This window comes from Chaetura pelagica, unplaced genomic scaffold (assembly GCF_000747805.2).
Source record: "Chaetura pelagica isolate M959 unplaced genomic scaffold, ChaPel_1.0 scaffold481, whole genome shotgun sequence".
In the NCBI taxonomy this organism is placed as follows: domain Eukaryota; kingdom Metazoa; phylum Chordata; class Aves; order Apodiformes; family Apodidae; genus Chaetura; species Chaetura pelagica.
In genome coordinates this window covers 100,574-121,304 of record NW_009952255.1, presented here as the reverse complement: position 1 = coordinate 121,304, position 20,731 = coordinate 100,574, and the positions used below count along the sequence as shown (strand labels likewise).

Below are 20,731 nucleotides of genomic sequence, written 5' to 3'. Positions count from 1 at the left end.
AAAATAAGGGGTATAGAGGTAAAATGAAGAAAAATAAAGCCTCCCTGTATCAAATGTCAGATCATGTTGTAGAAAGAATACAGTCACTTCTGAAAGGTGTTGCTTTAATGTAAATACTAAACAGATACATCAGTCCTCAAAACTTCCTCCCACTATTTATCTTAAAATGTTCACGTAACAGTAAATGCCTCTTGTGAGATGACATATTAGTCCTTAGTCACTTCAATCTTGTATTCCCCCCAGGTAAATCTCACTAGCATTTGTTCATTGGGTAGGGTTTGGGACAAGAAACAGAATCATAATATTCTGGGCCCCATTCAGATATTTACGTGATCCAGCTACACTGTTAATCGTTCCTGGAGAACTCATTGCTTCTCTCAGTTTAAGAATGGAAAGAATGGAAACCTCAGGGAGTGGTTAACCACAAGAACTGAGGTTCAGGCAGTTTTCAGTAGCAGTTGACATAAAGATCTCAAATAATGTCAGGCCGCTCTTAAGGCAAAGCAAGTGATGCAGCATTTACTAACTAATCTTCTGATGTATTTCTACAGTCCAGTAGAGATGTCATGCTCTGCAGTGGATGGTGTGAATGTGGAACTAGCTCTCTCTAATTTTTCGCGATAAAGATTTGGACATTTTTTGCAGAGATGGACTGCAACGTGCTTTCGGAAAAAGACACAAAGGTACTTCCTAAATTTCTCTCCGACAAATGCATAGATCACAGGATTGATACAACAATGGATCATTGATACTGTTTCTGTCACTTGGATTGCTTTCTCCAGTCGACCTTTGATGTCACAATTTGTGTCAAAGAGTGAATTTTGAAATGTATGCAAAAAGGAACAAATATGGAATGGTGTCCAGAAAATGAAGTAAAAAATCATGATCATGAAAATAAGTCTGACTGCCCTCTGTTTTTTCTCATTCTTGCATCTCAATAATGTTTTTAGAATTTGTGAGTAACTGAAAATCATGATGAACATTGGAACAACAAGTCCCAGGATGTTCATTTTTAAAAGAAGGGATTGCTTCCAATTTATTGCAGCATCATTTGGATAGTGAGCACTGCAAGTGTAACGTGAATTTTCCTTTTGAGTTTTGTGAAATACTACCCCAGGAACAGAAGCAAAAATAGCCACAGCCCACGTGACAGCACTGGTGAGGATGCCGTAGGTCACTGTCCTGGCTTTTAAAGCAAACACTGCATGCACTATGGCCAGGTACCTGTCCAGGGTCAGCAGGATTATGAAGAAGATCCCGCTGTAGAAGCCCAGGAGGTAGATACCTGAGAGAATTCTACACAGCGCCTCCCCAAAAATCCAGTCATGAGCAGCATAGTAGGCCCAAAAAGGGAGAGAAAATACAAAGAGCAAATCAGAAATTGCCAAATTGAGGAGGTAGATGTCAGTCATACTCTTCATTCTCTTGTATTTTACCAGGATAAGGATAACAAGCATGTTGCCTGTGAGGCCAAAGATCACCACCAAGGAATAAAGGGGTGGCAGAAATTTTGTTGCAAAGTGCTTTTCATCAGTTCCCAAGCAAGGAGTTGAATCACCGTAGTCAAATTCTGTTGTCAGTGGCACCTCATCTAAGTCCATGGTGTGGTTTTCCATGGTGTGTTGGTCTGGAAGGGAAGAAAGAGATGTTAAAGTAGAGGAAAGTCCAAGCTTGGCAGTGAGGGGAATTCAAGGTGCTGATGCCCTCATCAGGTGTGTGCTTTGCGCTTGCACACATAAGCATTACTACATCAAGCAGTGACAGAGAATGAAATTGCAGACCCCCCTTCTGTGTACCTATCACAGAATCATATAATTGTTGAATCATTAAGGTTGTAAAAGACCTCTAAGATCAAGTCCAACCATCAACTCGACACCATCTTTCAACTAAACCATGTACTGAACTGCTACATCCTCACATTTTTTAAATACCTCCAGGGATGGTGACTCCACCACCTCCCTGGGCAGCCTGTTCCAATGCCTCACCACTCTTTCAGTACAGAAATTTTTCTTAATATCCAACCTGAACCTCCCCTGGCACAACTTGAGGCCATTTCTTCTCTTCCTACCACTGGTTATGTGGGAGAAGAGACTCCAACCAACCTCACTACAACCTCCTTTCAGACAATTGTAGAGACCAATGAAGTCTGCCCTTAGTCTCCCCTTCTCTAGACTAAACAACCCCAATTCCTTCAGCTGCTCCTTGTAAAACTTGTACTCCAGACCCTTCACCAGCTTCAATTTTTTCCTGAAAAGAATGGATCAGCAAATGTTTTGGCTTCTTATTCCTGTCCAGTAAAAGGGGAGGTCCTAAATGTGGGTGATTTTGTTTGTCATGTGTCACACTTCAAGATGTTTAGCTAAACATTGGTTACACTCTGAAGTGAATAGAGTCAGATCTGTTGGGACAGGAACAGCCCAATCCTTACAAAGAAAATAGATGTATCCAGACTGTGAAATCTGGAGTAATTATTCAGCCAGCTTTGTGGCAGCAGTGCAAGGAGACAGGCTGGTAGATGCTGAGCCTGCGCTGATCAGAGCTGGGCTCATTTCTCTTGAAACAACCAACCTGAGCAGGACTTGGAGACGCCTCATTAGTGGTGTCATACCATGCCTTGAATTTGCAGGATTAGCAACAAAACATGTCTGTGTGCATATGTGCACACATGCAGCAGTAAATAAATGTTGTGATTTGCAGCTCAGTTTCAGAATAGCATCTGAAATGACTTTGCTGCATGTTGGAGGTTTGCTGCATGTCATTTCCCACATGTACGCTGTCTGGTGCGTGTTTCCTCCTCAGGATAGCCTGTCAGCTGCCTGACCTCACCAGAAGCAGGGGAATGATGAATTTAACCTGAGCAGTGGATGGTTCAGGGCTGTTGTGCTCAGCAGGGCTTTCCAAGGGGATGGAGAGAGCCAGCAAGGCAGCATCAGGAAAACAAGAACATGGCAGCCCATGCTGTAGCCCTCACCCAAGAGGACCAGGCACTGGCAAGATGTAAATCAGTGCCTTCAGAAGTGCTGTGACATGGGTAGAAGAAACTGGCTGCTGCTCATTCTGGTTGTTGCTGACTTCCTGGGAGCCTGAATGCCTATGGGAATCAGGTCACCAGAGGTGTGGAAACGACCCTTGCACAGCACTAAACATACCCACCTGTTGGACCTGCTGTCCTGGGTGTTGCAGAGCAGCAAGTCAACTATGTTGGTCTGGGTTAAAATGGCAAATGTTGTGTCCTTTGCAGAGTGTGGGTCAGGCGTAGGCCATGGAAGTGTGCTGGTCTTAGGTAGTTCTGGAAGGAAAAGGGTGTGCAGTCCTGTGGAAAGAATGGGTAGGCAAACACCTTGGTAAATGGCATAAAAGATGGCAGGTGCTATCAACGTGGCCCATTAACACCTTTGTCTGTTGTGGCATCTTCCTGTCAACTGAAAGACCTCCCCTGTGCTCAGGGGTGAAATAAGTTTTGAATCTTTTTTCAGCAGCTGTTTATCAGCTGTGATTCAGTAGCTTTCAGGGAAGTTTTGTTATAGTGGGAGCAGGTAAAGGTTTGTGACTTGGACGTCACCTCTTTCTGTCACCAAACCCTCTCTCTCTTTCCCAAGTGTCTGCTGGGACTGTGAGCCAAATGCAGAAGCATAAATTTCTGTGATTTGGTCTCTAAAAATGTTAGAAGCTCTGACTTCTCATAGTCTGCAGAGAAAATCAAACAATTCCTTGTGTGCCACATGAGAAGCCAGGAAGAGGATTTTGTGAAGACGGCTATCTGAGGGACCAAATGTCATTCCTGGTCACTTAGTGGGGAAGTGAAATTGATGTGTTTGTTGCACACTCAAAAGAACTATTTGCTGCCTGGTAAGAGTGCTGTTCTTTCTTCCTGTGTCATCATGACTACATTTGTCAGGCACTTCATGGCAGATTGGTGACTGCTAAAGCAGATTGATGGATTCAAAATCCACCTTTTCCTGGCAGTTTGATGCCTGTTCTCTTGCCAAAGGCAGTGGATTGGTCCCAGCACAGAAGACTTCAGGTATTGTATCTGCCCCGACTTCCTCTAGGAACTCTGGCTGTGCATGTGGTGCAGCAACGTTTGCTCTCTTCCTGCTTTCAGCCTCGTCATGCCCTGTTTTCAATTATGAGGTCTACCCTGGGCTTTTGCAGAGACCACATTCTCATAACCACCACTTTATTCGCACTGCACTTGAGAACTTAGAGACTGAATGTAACTGAAAAAACTCTGCCTGTGGCTGGAGTGTCACAGGTGCAGGATTCTGGTCTGTTTTGTTCTTTGTAGAGGGTCAATGTAATTACATGATAGTTCATTCTGAGCAGTAGCATACAAAATTCCTGAAGCATCTTAAACTCGTCTCAGCTTACTCAGCAGTTTGAGGAAAAGATTATTTCCTGATACACAATTGCAGACTACTCAAGATCCAGAGGACCTCATTTTAATCTGGAGCATTATCTCAGTGGTTATATATATATAAAATACAAAAAATCTTAATTACCAAATTTTAATGCTTACACTGTGTTAAAACAATTTTCTCTGTGTTACTATCCACAAGTATCAGTAATATATACACACACTTACACATATATAAATATATGCTCACATATATATATATAATCATAGAATCATAGAAATATTTAGGTTGGAAAAGACCCTTAAGATCATCAAGTCCAACTGTAATCCTGACAGTACCATGTCCACCACTAAACCATATCCCTAAATGCCACATTTACATATCTTTTAAATACCTGCATGGATCCAGAGTCAACCACTTCCCTGGGCTGCCTATTCTAGTGCTTGATAACCCTTTTGGTGAAGAAATTTTTCCTAATATCCAATATAAATACATAAAAAGAAAGTACAAAATTTTAAAAAACTAGTTTGGAACTTATTTTCAGATTCAAAAGCAATAGAAAATAATGGTGATAGTAACAGAACTAAAGGCAATCACTTCCCTACAGATTTGTCTCCTTTGCTGTCCAAGTCTTTTTTCCTGTGATGGGTCAACACCAACCAGCAGCTAAGCCTTCATCTAGTCACTCACTCACTCCCTCCACAGCAGGATGAGTGAGAGAATCAGAAGAGCAAAAGAAAAAAAGACTTGTGTGTTGAGATAAAGGCAGCTGAATATGCAAAGGAAACAGAAGGAACCACAAGAGATGATAGAAGGATAAATGCTTGCTACCTCTCACCAAGCAGGCACATAGGCAGCTAGTTTCTGAGTAACACCCACTTTGGAAAAAATACACCACCATCACCACTCACCCCCACCCCTGGTTTTATTACTGAGCATGCCTTTATGTGTCACAGAATACCCTTTTGGTCAGTTTGTGTCACCTGTCCCAGCTGTGGTCACAAATAAGGGCCCCATAAAGGCTGCTGTGAAGAAAACAAAGTCCATACCAGCCAGACCCACTATGCTTTCCCACTACCAAATTTGGAGCTCCTCCCCTGTATAATTCACACTGATGTTGTCTAGAAAGACACATCTGTTATGGTTATTTTGTTTAGTGGCTATGGCCTGATGAGAAATCTCTGAACATTTGCATGGGATAGAAGTCAGATCCTCCTCTTCACAACAAGCACAAAACATTAAAAGTATTTTCTGAAATGCTTTCTAAAAAATTCCTTATCCTTTGCTCACAAGCAATGTTAATCACCAGGAGCTCTACAAAATGGCTCTGGCTAACAAATTGTATTGGAAGCTTTGTTTACATTTGATATTTTAAAAAAAAAAAAAAAGTTTATCTTTAACAATTTTTCCAATTTTCATGCAGAAAGGAACATCTTCTGCAGAAGCTGTCACCCTTGACAAGAAGTCTGGTTTGGGCTCTAAAATGATCTAGGCATGAATCTTCAGAATGAGTGTGTTAGCAAAGAAATCTCCAGGTCTATCTCTGCTCTTGTGCCTTAAGTATGAACAGATTCTTCTGAGAGATTATTATTGGGGAACTTGTGATTACTTGGCTTATTTCCCTCTTACTCTTTCCAAAATGACAAATATTCAGGAAATCTGAATTATTTTAATTTGTGGGGCTTTCTCATTTACTTCATGGACTGCTTGCAGCTGTCAGTGCCCACTGTCCTACGAACACACCAACTGCATGCACAGAAATTCTGGACAATTCCTGCAAAAGTAGGCAAATGAGTTAAACCTAGGGTAAAAATGTAAGAGAAGGAGAATTTTCTCTTTGGTGCCCTCCTTCCCTTCTAATTTATCCTCTGTGCTTATCATGCAAAAGACATCTAACTATATGAGCACTCCAGTAAAAGGCTACTTTCACTTCTCTTCTGGGGCTGGTTACGTTCTGAGTCTCCAAGAAGCTGGGTATAGTGAAGTGTGACCAAGCCCCGTGACAAATACTTGCACCCTAGGAAAGAGTTATTGCAGAGAAATTGGAGCTACAGATTGGATAGGAGATAGTTTTGTTTTCTTAATAATTGCCATGTTGTAAGCCAAAATAGATGTAATTTCATTTCTTTCAGTTTTAACAAAGCGTCACTTGCTGCAACATCAGAGATTCTTGTAATGAGGATGTGGCTCTGAATCATGCCTTTCTAAATTTCTGTTTTTCAGCTGTTTTGAGAGAAGTCTTGCTAGTTCTTGAATACTAGCTGTCATCTATAGTGTGCCACCTTTAGCTATGGAAGTGTCCAGGTGCTGCTATGACTATCAGACACTTCCATGTCAGACTAATTCAAGCAAAGAAGCTCCTGAGTTGCTACACTGACTTATTCAGGCATGACAGTTGTCACAGCTCAGTGGGTCTGCTGTGCCCTAAGGGGGATGTGGACAAGGTTTCCTCACAGAAATCAGAACATTTGGTAACTACAAGTTAGAAGACCATCTGTGTGTTAACAGAGCCACTTACCTTGAACTGAATGATCCCAGAAGTTCCCTCTCCCTTTTCACAGTCTAAGACAAGGTTTCTCTTTTGAAAGGTATGAACAGGTAACACAGCCCTACTCCCCTTGCCCTCACCCCCCTTCTTTTCACAAATGGCAGTGTTTGTCATACAGAAAAAGAAATTGCTTAATGACTTGTAGACAACTTGAAAGTTCTTGTCAGCAGCATCCAGGGTATTTTATGAAGAGAGAGAAGTACAATGTAGCACCAAGTAAAACTGAAACTTAAATGCAGAAAAATAATACCCCATACCCTGATAGCACATATTGCAAGAGAGGTGCCCCTTGTCTGCTGCTAACAGCTCTATCTCTTTAATTTTGATTTTGACTTCCCAGAAGGAGTCTTTGGATAGGCAAAAATGCGGAGAAGATTGTGTACAGACACCAAAGACATCTTGGGGAGCAAGAATAAACACACATACTTTTCTTAGCAAGAAAAGTGAAGGAAAAGATGGAAATGTAATCTAAATACTGTATGCAAGACTCTGAGCTGGTAGTTTCCTTCAAACATGTCTTTTCATGTGGTGCAGTAACATTTGCTTAACTTTTTGCAGTAAAGTGTGGCAGTGACCACAGAATTTCTTTCCAGGATATGACTGGGGAAAGGGAGTCCCTTCCAAAAGTAAACCTCACTTTGGAAACTTCTTCCTCTTTTACAACAGCTGAGCATTAGAAACATCTCTTCAGAATCACTTGCCTCATCACTAACTGATGAGGATTTTTTCATCCCTGCAGATCTTTCAGGGAAAAAAAAATATGTTCTGGGCTGCAATAACAGGCTTAATTCTCTGTGAGCCCTCAGGATCCAATAATTTTTTTTTTTTTTTTTTAAATTCCTCTGCTTTGGATAACATATTGAATTCAGAGTAATTCAAGCAGTTGTAGTCACAACCTTTCTGGGGATGAACTTGAGTATAAAAAAGAAGGATAATAGTCTGGAGTGCAGATTGCCAACATATGTCATAGGATCATGCCCCTGTCATGTTATTGCTATAAGGGTATCCACACAGAGAAGATGAAGCCCACTGCTCTGGCAATTCTCTCATAAAAGGAATGTTGCAATAGTTACATATAAAAAGTAAAGAATTCTTCAGGTATTGTAGCTTTTTTGCTAATACTGAAGTGGCAAGATTCTTACCCAAGCACAGGAGCTCACCTCATCTTGTGTATGAGAATGGTACAATTCCAGTGTATTAGTGATGGATTTTGTTCATGTAAAACTCATTAACAAAAACTGGAAGCCAGATCATGACTGATATATGTGAAATACAGAGTACAGTCCTTTTGGTGGCTCAGAGATACAACATTAAAAAGAGGAAACAAGCCCAAAGAACATATCCCTTCATAACATGAAAATGAAACAACCCCTTTAATAGACTAAATGCTTGAATAATACAAATAAACTATCTGATAGGATAGTGATGAAGAACATCTGTCATCTGCATCTGAAAGAGTAAGATGTAGCTTAGATTTGGAGAGGTTAGATTGAGTGTGAAGGATTTCTTATCTGATCAGTTTACATCTTTAGGAGAATATATTTTCAAGATATTGAGCTCTGGAACAGTTCCAAAACCAAGACCAAATAAGTCTCTACTACAAAAAAAGATAATTTTCGACACCATTTGTCCAGTTCAAATCTCTGTTCTCACATTTAGCCTTATTCTGAGTTGTAAGTAAATTACAAGAGCCTATTATTCTTAAAGATGTCTCTGCTTGAATGGTATCCTTACTGCCACTGTCATTAGGCACATACACTTCCCCACTGGGTGAATCTATATCTATAGATACACATTTACATGTATAAAAGGGAAAAAATAAATAAGCTACTCACTGATTTATCAAGCTCGTATTGTCTGACCGTGTCTTCTCCTTCTGAATGAAAAAACACACAGCTAAGCCCTAAGTGTGAAAATAGGAATCAGCACTTCCTGTGTGATGAGTTGCAAAACATTATTACAAGAATCAAGGGCATGGTTCTTGTTTTCTCAAAGAGCTCAGCTTCCAGGCTGAATACTTCATGGGCATGTACATGTTCTGCTCCAGCTAGAACTGGAGGAGTTAGTGTCTAAACTACTGCATCTCTCAACAGGATCCAGACTGAGTGGTTAAATTAAATAAAATCCTGTTCTCAGGGGAGTAAGTATTTCTAGCTGATCCAGACACTTCTGTAGCTCAGCAGAAAGAGGGGCGAAATACCTGGTATACAGAATGTGTGCTTTTAAAATTAAATTTGGGTCTCCAAAATAGCTGTTGAAACAAGTCCATCAACGTGTTCTTCATGTTCATTGTGATTGACAGACTCCTACATAATTTCTACATGCTTCTCCCTTTCATCATCACTGGTGAAAAAGAATCTGTAAGCAAAATTAGGGTATGTTTATACTGTGCAAAGCAGTGTCATGTCAGACAGCATCACACTTGCCTTAGGTGAGCATTGTGAAGAGAGACAAGTCGAGGTCCAGACAATTCAGAGCTAAATAGATCAGGCAGAGCCCTGTGCTGGTAAAGCTACCTCCCTTATAGTTACGTGACCAGCTTATGCAGGCTACACCACACTGCACTGTGCTGTGTAGATTCCTTCCTTGAACATCTACTGGAATTTTTGCAAAGCCATTTATAATGACCTTACACATCTAAAAGGCTGTTGTATGAGGTAAGCTGGAGCCTGCAGCTCATTGCCTTTTTGATGTGGTGACATTGCAGGATTTAAAACAATAGAAAGAAAGAGATTAAAGTAACAGAAAGTGGTTAAAATACATTTTGGCTTCAGAGGCAGGAAGCCTAGTTCAGTGTACAGGATACTGACATGCATTTACCTTTTTAAAGCATTCATTTCACCAATGCCATCAGCACTGCAGCTGCAACAGCCTCCAACCACTGGAGTGATAATTGATACCTATGTAGGAGATCTTTATAGACCAGGACTGATTAATGATGTAGCCATTTATCTGCTCCCTGAGCAGTCTTTTTTTTACAATTTTATACAAAGTTATAGCAAGGCTACCTTTTCCAAATTTGTAGGACTTTTGCTGAGCGTTTTCCTGCAGTATTAATGAAAAGCTGTAAGCTGACTTGTCCTACATGATAGCTGGATTTTGTAATTTTCTGGAAAATGTACGTGGAGTTTCAATAAGACCAGGGATACATAACCTGACCACGTGTTCAGGAGACTCACAGAGCTGTTTTGAGAGCCCTATGCAAAGTGTTAGGAAGAGAGGTCTCTGCGATGGCTGAAAGAACAAATATTTCCTGTTCATCTGGAAGGGGTGTGTAGACTTTGCTGCAAACACTGAAAATCTTCAAGCATGAGCAGGAAGGACCTTCCCTACAGGGACACAGTAGGTAACATAACCTGTATTTTCTTTCTGTACCATCTCCCCATGATTTCCTGACTGAATTTGAGAAGTTATATTTTTCACCACTCAGGACATCTCTTCCTACTCAATATACATCCAGTTTTGTTTGCAAGTTTAATCTTTTGTGAACTACTTTGCCTGGTAAAGAAATGCTTGGCTTGCAGGATCGAAAATCCTGCCTAAGACACTTTGTTTTCACTGGCCCATGAGAAAGAGGGATGGTTGCCTGGAGAAGGGGCTTGTCTGGGCTCTAGAGAGTAGGACTCCCTTGAAGTACATTGCACAGAAACTATGGATGAATGTGATTGTCTGGGGGTGCCAGAATAATCCTTGCCCTCTTCTCCCCCTGTCTTGTGACACTAGGGCTTCCTTCAGCCTTTTTAAGGGACTTTCTGGAGTCACTGTACTCCTCTTTGCTCGCTCCATCCGTTTGCCAAAGCAATAAGCAGTTACAGTTGAAACCAGCATGGCCAACCTGTTAAGTGACGGTGGAAGTTCTGGAATTGAATCCCTCCCACGCAAGAGAAAAAAAAGACCTAGTTGTATAGCAAGTATGCTATGCAGACAGTATTTTCAAAACAAATGTGTGTGTGTGGGGGGGGAATGTAAACAAACCTGCAAGCATCCGTATATTGAAAGAACTGCTAAAATTTGAAGTCTCAGGAATGGATAAATTCCTGTTGTTTTTTTCCTCTCTTACACAGACCAGTGCTAAGAAAGATCACAGAGGAAGTCATCCTTGGAAGACCTACGTGGTAGTTTCATAATCTGTGAGGTAAGCAGCGGTCTTCAGTTTGGTGTAATCCATTTTATGGATCCTTGTGTTGGGTTATGAGTGACTCACAACTCACGTGTAATTTGAGAAAGTGCAGTTTTGCACACGTTGCTTAGAAACAGTTTTAACTCTTTGTGCCTCCAGTCTGTGTGCTTAGACTGAAGGCAGGTGGACAGTGTTTTCAGGCTGCCTGAGCTCCAATTGCTCTGACCTTTGAAAATCAGGGACTATTTCTTTCTGAATTGGTAATGCAAAAAATTGGAAGCCATTTTGGAAAGTCTGGCCGAGATTAACACACAGAAATAAAAGATTCAAAGAGAAGAAATATCTCATATTGGCCACTAAATTTTAGGCACTTGGGAATAAATTTTGAATTGTAGCTAAATTATGATGATAGTAAAGTGGACAGGGCCTGTTAAAAAGGGCAGAGCCTTGTGAAAATCCCTTTTTGAAGGATGTTTGGGCTCTGAAGAAATCCAGAGGAAGAGAACAAAGTGTTTGTCAGTCTAGAAAGCATGGCCTGTGATAAATTTTTGGGAAAGTACTTGATGATCTCTGGAGAGCTTTCTCAAACTGGTTTTCTATGATAGTACTCTTAGCATATTTCCTGTAAGGGTATAAATGAGCTTTATGAACATTAATAATCCAATGAACTGCCTAGGAGATGGAAGCAGAGGAAGCATCAGGAGAAGAGCCTCCCAAAATCAGAGACATTGCCAAGTGAAGATTGTTTGCCTTATAAAATTAAAGAACTGCTTAGATTCTCCATCTATAAAATTAGAAAGAGCAAGAAGGGAAGAAAGTAGTACATGAACTTCACTATGCTAATTAATTGAAATTTTATAGACAGGGAAGTACTGCTTGGTTGTATGAAAGAGAAGAATCAAAGAACAAAATTTTCTGCAACAAAACTGTCTTATTTCAGCTGGGGCTTTCTTCAAGCTGTCACAACACTGCCATTGACAGAACTGAAACAAGGGAACCAAACCTTGGTGTGTTTCTATTACGCCACCAACCACTGAATGTAAGAGAGAAGTAGATTTTTTTTTGGATAATAATACTGTTGCCTCAAATTTAGAGTGTGATATGCATATTGAAGTCAAGACATGGGGCTTGACTCAGGGCATTGACATAATTTTCCTAATTTCTTGAAGAAGTGTCTTTTTTTCTTTCTGTGGAGTAAAAGGGCAAGCTGGAAACAATTCACTGCTGGCAAAAAAAATATTGGTAAAATTATGAAGCAGATTGTCTAAAGAGAAATGAATGGGCCTTAGCTGAATGCCACTAGGATCAGAGCAAAGATTAAGTGATGCTCTTGCAGTTCAAACACATCTTCTAGACCTCCCACATGGAGGCACAAATGCTGACTTCAGTCCTTGGGTCAGAGCATGTTTAAGAGTTTCAGGCAAAGCAAGACAGTGAGATGATGAAAGGTGTGTACCAACTGAGTCAGGTTTCCATCCTCTGGTGTGCTTCAGCCTGGCTTTTATGGTGGAATTGGATGAAGTGCATCTTCTGTGTTGAACCAGGAGTTCAGGGAATGAATTACCGAGTCCTGTGGCTGACACACCGGAGGGCTGTGCTGCCATTCAGAGGGACTTGGACAGGTCAGAGAGTTGGGCAGGGAGAAACCTGATGAAATTCAACAAGGGGAAGTGTAGAGTTTTGCATTTGGGGAAGAACAAGCCCATGTACCAGTACAGGTTGGGGGCTGACCTGCTGGAGAGTAGTGTAGGTGAAAGAGACCTGGGGGTCCTGGTAGACAGGAGGATGACCATGAGCCAGCAATGTGCCCTTGTGGCCAAGAAGGCCAATGGCATCCTGGGGTGCATTAGAAAGGGTGTGGTTAGTAGGTCAAGAGAGGTTCTCCTCCCCCTCTATTCTGCATTGGTGAGGCCGCATCTGGAGTATTGTGTCCAGTTCTGGGCCCCTCAGTTCAAGGACAGGGAACTGCTTGAAAGAGTCCAGCGCAGAGCTACAAAGATGATTAAGGGAGTGGAACATCTCCCTTATGAGGAAAGGCTGAGGGAGCTGGGTCTCTTTAGCTTGGAGAAAAGGAGACTGAGGGGTGACCTCATCCATGTTTACAAATATGTAAGGGGTGAGTGTCAGGGAGATGGAGTTAGGCTTTTCTCAGTGATGACCAGTGACAGGACAAGGGGTAATGGGTGCAAATTGGAGCATAGGAGGTGCAGGGTGAATATCCGAAAACAATTTTTTACTTGAGAGTGACAGAGCCCTGGGGCAGGCTGCCCAGGGAGGTTGTGGAGTCTCCTTCACTGGAGACATTCAAACCCACCTGGACACGTTCCTGTGTGATGTGGTCTGGGTGACCCTGCTCTGGCAGGGGGGTTGGACTAGAAGATCTTTCAAGGTCCCTTCCACCCCCTAGGATTCTGTGATTCTATTCTATGATTCTATGATTCTAGTGCAGAAGATGCCTTTTGAACATCCTCATCCACAGCAGCCCTCAGCAGACGGTTTGCTGACTGTCCTCAAGGCCACGGGGATGGGCATGTGGCAACTTCAGGTGAGCAGAGGGAGGCCCACACAGGAGGGCTTTGCATGGTGCCTTAGCAGGTAATTCGACCCAGACTCCTCCTAACTGAACGCTGCAGGCATCACCTCTGGCACCCTCAGCGGGCAGCCTGCTCGCCAGACTAAGGGCTCCCTCTGTAGTCAAAAGACAGAGGTAGGTGCGCCCCTGCTCTGAGCTGCTCCACCTTCGGCTAGAATGAATCACCATGTGGAGAGGGCTCTCTTTGGCGGTAGGAAGAGCAGAGACAATGGGCTCAGACTAGGCAGCTAACCTGTACATTGATAAGACAGCATTACAGCCCAATCAGTTGTTTCAGATAACCTGAATGAAATATTTGGGGCTTTAGGTAACAGGAAAGAACCATTCTTTATTTTAAAAGATGAAGCCAAATATTTTTGATTTGCTGTTCTTTGCTGGAGAGGAGGATACTTATGCTATAGATCTCAAGACCAGCCCTGATGATGACCCACACAGAAGTAGGAACAGATTTACTGGGTCACTAGGAAGACTGTACCCTTCTTATGCCCATCAAAACTTTGTTCTCCCATTGTGTCAAGGAAGTATGGCTGCAAAGGCCATCCTCCTCCTCCCTTACATCCTCATACCCATACGGGTGTTCTAGAGGGGCACTGTGTTTCAGAAGAGGTAGGAAGACTCATAAAAGCAAAACACGGTTTCTATTGATGGCATATGAAAGTTGAATTGTTAGTGGTTCAGGTGGCAAGGTAATTTCCCACAGCTTTGGGGCATGTCACAGAGTTTTGAAGAAGAGAGACTTGACAGCTGAGATGGAAGTAAATTGTGTGTTCAACATATTCTTAAGATATTCTGAGTTGTTCATAGGAAGAACGACACAAGGAAATCATAGTATCACAGAGTGGTTTAGGCTGGAAGGGACCTTGAAGATAATCTAGTTCCAACCCCTCTGCATGGGCAGGCACACCTTCCAGCAGACCAGGCTGCTCAGAGCTCATCCAACCTGCCCTTGAACACTTCCAGGGATGGGGCATCCACAGCTTCCTTGGGCAACCGGTGCCAGTGTCTCACCACCCTCACACTAAAGAATTCTTTCCTGATGTCTAACTTAAAGTTCACCTCTTACAGTTTTAATCCATTACCCCTTGTCCACTTGCTACAAGCCCTTGTCAAAAGTCCCTCAATGCATTCTGCCCTTTGTGTTAACCTCTGGAGTACACACATCATGATGCTTCTTCATTCAGTTTGCAGGAGCCATCCTCCCAGCTGAGGGACTGGTTATTCAGGGTTCTTCTTTCATACTGCCATGCAGGACCAGGCCCTACTTAATGTGCACTACCCAGACTCTTCTTGGACTGCAGATTTAATTAATTCATCTATGATTTCATTATATTATTAGTTTTGCTTTTCCCTCATGGTCACGTCTCTAGTTCTGTCAGGGTAATATCTGATTGCTTCACAGATACTACAGTATTTGTCTTCTCACCACATTTATTAGAAGAATCAATACAATTATCTCAATTTTGCAATGAGGGAGCCAACTTGCCAAAATTGTGAATAACACTATCAAGCAAGCACCCATTAATTTGGGGAACCTGGTTTGTAAACTATTTTTCCCCAAAGCAAAGTGTTATGCTGGGCCATGGTGCCCCTCTGTTGTAGCTGCTGGTTCCTGGTCTTCACACTGAGCCCTGGAACATGAGGAACACAACCTCAGAAGCCTTCTGTGAATATCTAAATTGAAGTGGAAAGGGAAGTTGCTTCATTTATGTACTAGAAGTAGACACTTAAGGGTAGGTAGGATAAATTCAGACCTAGGTCACTAAATCTCTTAGTGGAACTTGTGCCTGCCCTGTGAAAAGCTTGCAGATTCCAGTAGTATTTGTGGCACAGGTCTAGGCACCTCTGAAATGTGAGTCTTCCCTGATTGTGCTTCCTAGCTATCTGCTGGGCTGCTCAATGAAACTGAGTCCAAAAGACAAAATGAGACCAAGCTGGCTTCAGACTTCTCAGAGACCAACCTCACACTGCTTCACACCTTTATTCCTGAGAAAACTCACCCATGCAAAGTCCAGTAGTCTGAAGCCAGCTTGGTAGCCATGCTACACCAATTTGTAGACATACTGAATCTGACCCTAATCATCTTCCCATACGTTTTATTTACAGGGTGGAGACACCATTTCTATAGTAACTTCTGCAGAGAAACTATCAGAAAACATTGGGCTTTAGGAAAGTCAGCAAAACCTCTCTCACAGTCCACAGTAAACTAACCACACCACAGCATCTGTGATACCACAGATGTGCATGGTGTTTTCCATCCACAGAAATGAGGATCACTGTGGTATCTTCTGACTTATAGTGTGGTAAATTTTATTGCATTCTCTCTCTCTCTTTTGAAGGCAGTACTAAATGCTGTCTCATGATGGGAATAGAAGAGGCTTACAACTTTGTCTGCAAAGGAGATATTTTACACCTGCTCTGCTAGGTGAACAGCTGTGGACAGGTTGTTTGTGCCACTGTGCAAGACAGTATCAATGCTGGCCAGTGTGATACGAAGCCAAGACCACCTGTACTTGTGAAGCTCTCAGATCACATTGCAATTGCTGTTCTGTGCCTGCATGTTTAGCACATGCAAACTAGTTTACCATTCTTGGAAGAGACTTTGTAAGAGTAAAGATGAAAGCAAACCACAAATAAATTATAAAAATAACTTCAACTGAAAAGCCATCTGAGCAAGACAGTTCAAAGGCAGGCTGATATTTCTGCCAAAGTTGTATTTGCTGGGATAAAGTCCTACATAGAGCTTTAAGTGGATCTTAGCAGAGAAATGTGTTTGCATGGCCTGAAGTGCACTTGGATTCACCTGAAATCTCAAAAACACACTATAGCTGGCATGGTTCTTTGGGAGAATAACACCATACACTGATGCTCCATTTTACAAGACTTCTTCAACTCACAAGATATTTTCAATACTATAAGCATTCGTCCTTGGATAGTGGAGAAGTCAACTGTCTGTTACTGTTTTTCACACTGATGAGGGACCATTTCTTGTCTCCTAGTTGTTCATGTGTTAAATACATTAAACACTAAATACTCATGTGGTGCTCACTAGTGACACTTCCAGCTTCCCTCCCTCTGCTCATTTCATTGAAAACACTCTCAGGTAACTCTAAGTCCCACAAGCCTGTGTCTTTTTCCCTGTGATAGGGGAGACTTTCCTGGGGTATGGCCTAATGTTTTCTATGCCTGAGAAAAAAGCCTAGAAAAATTAGGGCCAAAGGTTCTGGACATCAGCCACAACCTGGAAAGCTGTATCAGAAAACTAGGACAAATGAAAACACAATTTACCAGCTAGCTTGAGAAGCAGTGTGAAGGAGGAGAGCAGGATGACCCGTTAGGAGGAGAGACAGACCAACCAGCTGACACTGGAAAGCACTGGAATGAATGAGAGAGGACACGTGCTGGTTTGGCTTGGTGGGATTTTTGGTAGTGGGGGAAGGGCCCCATGGGTGGTTCCAGTAAGAAGCTGAGATGCTCCCTCTGCTCCAAACCCAGCCAAGGAGCCACAAGGGAGACAGTAGATGCCCCTCTGCGATTAACATATGAAAAAACTGAGATAGGATCTGAGCAGAGCAGCAGCTGGAAGAAGAGCTGAGCTGGGGAGGCAGAGCAGTGCCCGCGGTTGGTGAGGAAGAAGGGAAGAAGGTGCCCAGCAGAAGTTTCCCTGCAACCCACGGCGAGATGGCAGCTGTTCCCCCTACACTCACAGAGGAACGTGGTGGAACAATCCCTGAAGGTGCCAGGAGGGGTGAACTTGGCCAGTGGACTTGGATTTTGCTGCCAGTGGACTTGGATTATGCAGCTGTGGCACCAGGGGAGGTGGCTGTTCCCGAAGTTCCCGTGACTCTGTGGGAAGCCCAGGCTGGAGCAGCTACAGACCTCGTGGGAAGGACTCATGAAGGAGAGGTTCAAGAAAGACTCTCTCCCATGGGAGGACCCCATGGGAAAGCAGGGAAGGAATGTAAAGAATCCTTCTTCCTGAGGAGGAGGGAGCAGCAGAAACCACCAGCCTGTGAACTGACTCTAAACCCCATCCCCTGTCCCCCTGTGCCTCTGGGGGGAAGGAGGGAGAGAAACTGGGAACAAAGGGATTGGGGCCCGGGAAGAAGGGAGGGGTGGGAGTAACATGTGCAAGCCCTGCTCTGTGTGTGTCTGTGTCCTGTGTACATCTAATTAGTGTTAAATTACTTTTTTTCCCCAGGTTGAGCCTGTTTTGCCCTTGACCTTAACCGGTGAAGATCCCTCCTTTTCCTTTGTCTTGACCCACAAGCTTCTATTTGGCCTTTGTCCTCCCCATCCCAGTGCATGTGTGGAGGGGAGTGAGTGAGTGGCCATGGGGCTGCAGCTTTGTTGTCATGTTAGGCCCAAACCATGACAAGACATCTGATTATCTTCTCCAGTTCAAGAAAAGGAACTGATGACAGAGAGGAAAAGAGAAGTTGGGAATGGAAGTCATAGAAGGGCCACCAGAGTTTCAGCAGAGCTCTGAGATTTTCAGGTTCTTAAAGAAAGTAGAGGTCAGGCAAGCTTCAGAACTTTGTGGCCTTATGAGGTCATTTCAGCAGCAAATTGTAAACAACAGAAAGTTTTGTATCTCACTTCTGGGTTAATTTATTAATGCATTTGGGGTTTGCATTGGATAATGTCTTTGGGTTATAATGTGTTTCTAATTGGGAAGAGCAAAAGCCACACAAGGTATCAGAAAGAAGAGCATGTGAGGTGTATTTCTGTAGTCAAAGTTCTAGTGTAAGGGCTACAGGTTGTTATACTGTGTGGCCATAAATGAGCAAAATCTTTGATTTTGGCTGATCCAACTCTTCTTCTTTGTATCTTTCTCGTAAACATGGGGAGAGGGTAATAAGTAGTGCTTATATGGATCTTTTTAACACTGATGTCAAGCCCTGCAAAATGTTGTACAAATCCCAATAACTATTGCGTCCTGCCCCACTGAACTCAGTGGTGGATTTCAAACATACCTCATAAATTTGCAGTGCCACAACCCAGCCTGTGCTCTATGCTGCCCACTTGGCCTCATCTGTGGAGCAAATGTAATACTCATGGTTCTGTTAATGGCAAAAAGAAACACCTTAAACATAAACCAAATAATTCATTGTTAGTGTAATTGAACTTTTAGCACTCTAATCCAACAATCATTTTGAGTCCAGATCTAATTGTCTCAGAAAAAGAGAGAAAACAGGAAAAAAAAATATATTAAAATACATTAATACTTCTGGGCAGAGGAATCTTAACAATAATAGTAAAAATAACAGAAAGAAAAAAAAGTTTGTTGTAAAACCACATCCTAGTTCATATCCCTTTTCTAAGTGTAATACATTTACCCTCACACTGCTCCTCTGAGTTCTAAGATCAATGGCTTCAGCTTATCAATCCCTCATGAAAGGGCCTCTCCCCACCTCATCCTCTGTCCCTACTTCTCAAAGCTGCCACTATCATACTGGAACTGCATTTCTCCATTTTGCAGCTTCATGTTAGAGCCATGTTAGAAAGAATAACTAGTTTTTACTACTATCTGTATAAAAACTGTGGTTGTCCCATACAAAGATGAGCAAAACTAGGACAAGTTAAATATAGCTACCTGCTCAGAAGAACTGCTGTTGCAACTAAGCAAAGCAAAACAAAGCTTCAGGCAGGTCCATGTGAGTTCAGATAAAGCCAGGCTTGCACACTCAGTAAAAATAAAGCTTGTGGCCTGTCAATAGCAATACCAATACTGTATTACTGGAAGAAATAGATACAGTAATATATTTCAGGAAATGTATATATTTTTGATATGGAGATAGTGAGGCTAGAGGAATTGAGCAACATCTCTTTCACTCACTAACCTTCAGCAAAGAGCATCTTTGCTCAGCCCCCAGCTCTTGAGAGCCAACAACCTGGCAGGTTGATACAGAGCAGAGAGGTGTGCTATCCAGGAAAGAATGGGGACAAAGGCACCGAGTTACCCACTAGCATGTTTATAGCAGAAAAGAAATCAAATGCTAGAGACACCTGAAACAGAAGAAGTAGTCCTTAGAAATGGGAAGACTGTGGTAAGGGAAGTACCCCAGAACAAAGGAAAAAGAGCTCAAGAGTATATTACAGTGGGTTGAAATTTCTGAGTAAGGGAGTGGTTAAAACAGCTCCTAGAATTAAGACCAGTGCCAAGTCATAACTTCACATTTTCCCTTCCCACTGAGAGATGAGATCATCTTTCACTTCATACCTTTATCTTCTACCATAACAACTGTTGCTGACTTTTTTTTTTTTTTTTTCCATATTATTTCTAGCCACCTTGTGCTGGGTTCATGTCACTTTTTGGTTTTTTCACAAATCTCCCATCCCAGCCACAGGCTCTGAGGCTTCTTCATGTCTCCCCATGCCTCTGCTGTCACAAACTACCCATGCCCATGTCCCTGAACTGCTGGAGAACCTGACAGACTTTCCAACAGCCATTCCTGGAGACATTTTGGTTCACAGGGTGTACTAAGTGGAGAAATGTGTTTATATTGCACAGCTAGAGGTACATCTGAGCTAGATCCCAGGCCAGCAGCTGCAGGACCTGTTAGTCATAGCTGTCAGCTGCTAATTAGCCCAAACACAGCAGAACACATTTTCGACCGCACAGGTCTGTGCCTCTGAAGCAGTCTCTCTGTGTGATACTGTACTTACTACGTTGGCACATTTTTTATTTTGAAAGGGACTTTGTTTTCTCTCTGTGACCCTGAACTGCCCATCATAGAAATTGCACTGGAAAAACAAACAAACAAAAACAACAAACCAACTTATTTCTAGCACCTAAAACTCTTTTTTTTTCTACATCTTTGCTATCTAGTAGCTTGTGTGACTTTTGAGCTAAGCTTGTTATTGTGAAATTATCTGAAATGTCTTTCGAATTTCACACATTTGCCAAAGAGCCTAATTTCTTGAGAGTGGGTTGCCCCAGGGCTGGAAAGGTGCCTGAGGGTGCCAGAGACTGCCAGGGTCTGCTTGGAGACCACTGCCCTCAGCATGCAGTGGGCACCAAAGAACTACTGGGAGGAGGGTGAATACGTTTTTCAGCTCTTAAGAAGTATGTACTCATAGTTTCCCAAACTCACTGAGATTAGTTGAAGTAA

The 20,731-nt window shown here is 42.5% G+C and overlaps 1 protein-coding gene across 1 annotated transcript; it reads right to left on the bottom strand.

Annotated features, from left to right (window-relative positions):
- Positions 1–545: 545 nt before the first annotated feature.
- On the bottom strand, positions 546–1,616 carry LOC104397444 (C-C chemokine receptor type 5-like). The gene has a single exon (XM_010007404.1). It carries the CDS (start codon positions 1,614–1,616, stop codon positions 546–548), a length of 1,071 nt encoding a protein of 356 aa, XP_010005706.1.
- Between the last annotated feature and the right edge of the window lie 19,115 nt (positions 1,617–20,731).

Bases quoted from the DNA above. Each gene is read 5' to 3' on its own strand.
- LOC104397444 (XM_010007404.1), bottom strand. From the start codon at position 1,616: ATGGAAAACCACACCATGGACTTAGATGAGGTGCCACTGACAACAGAA.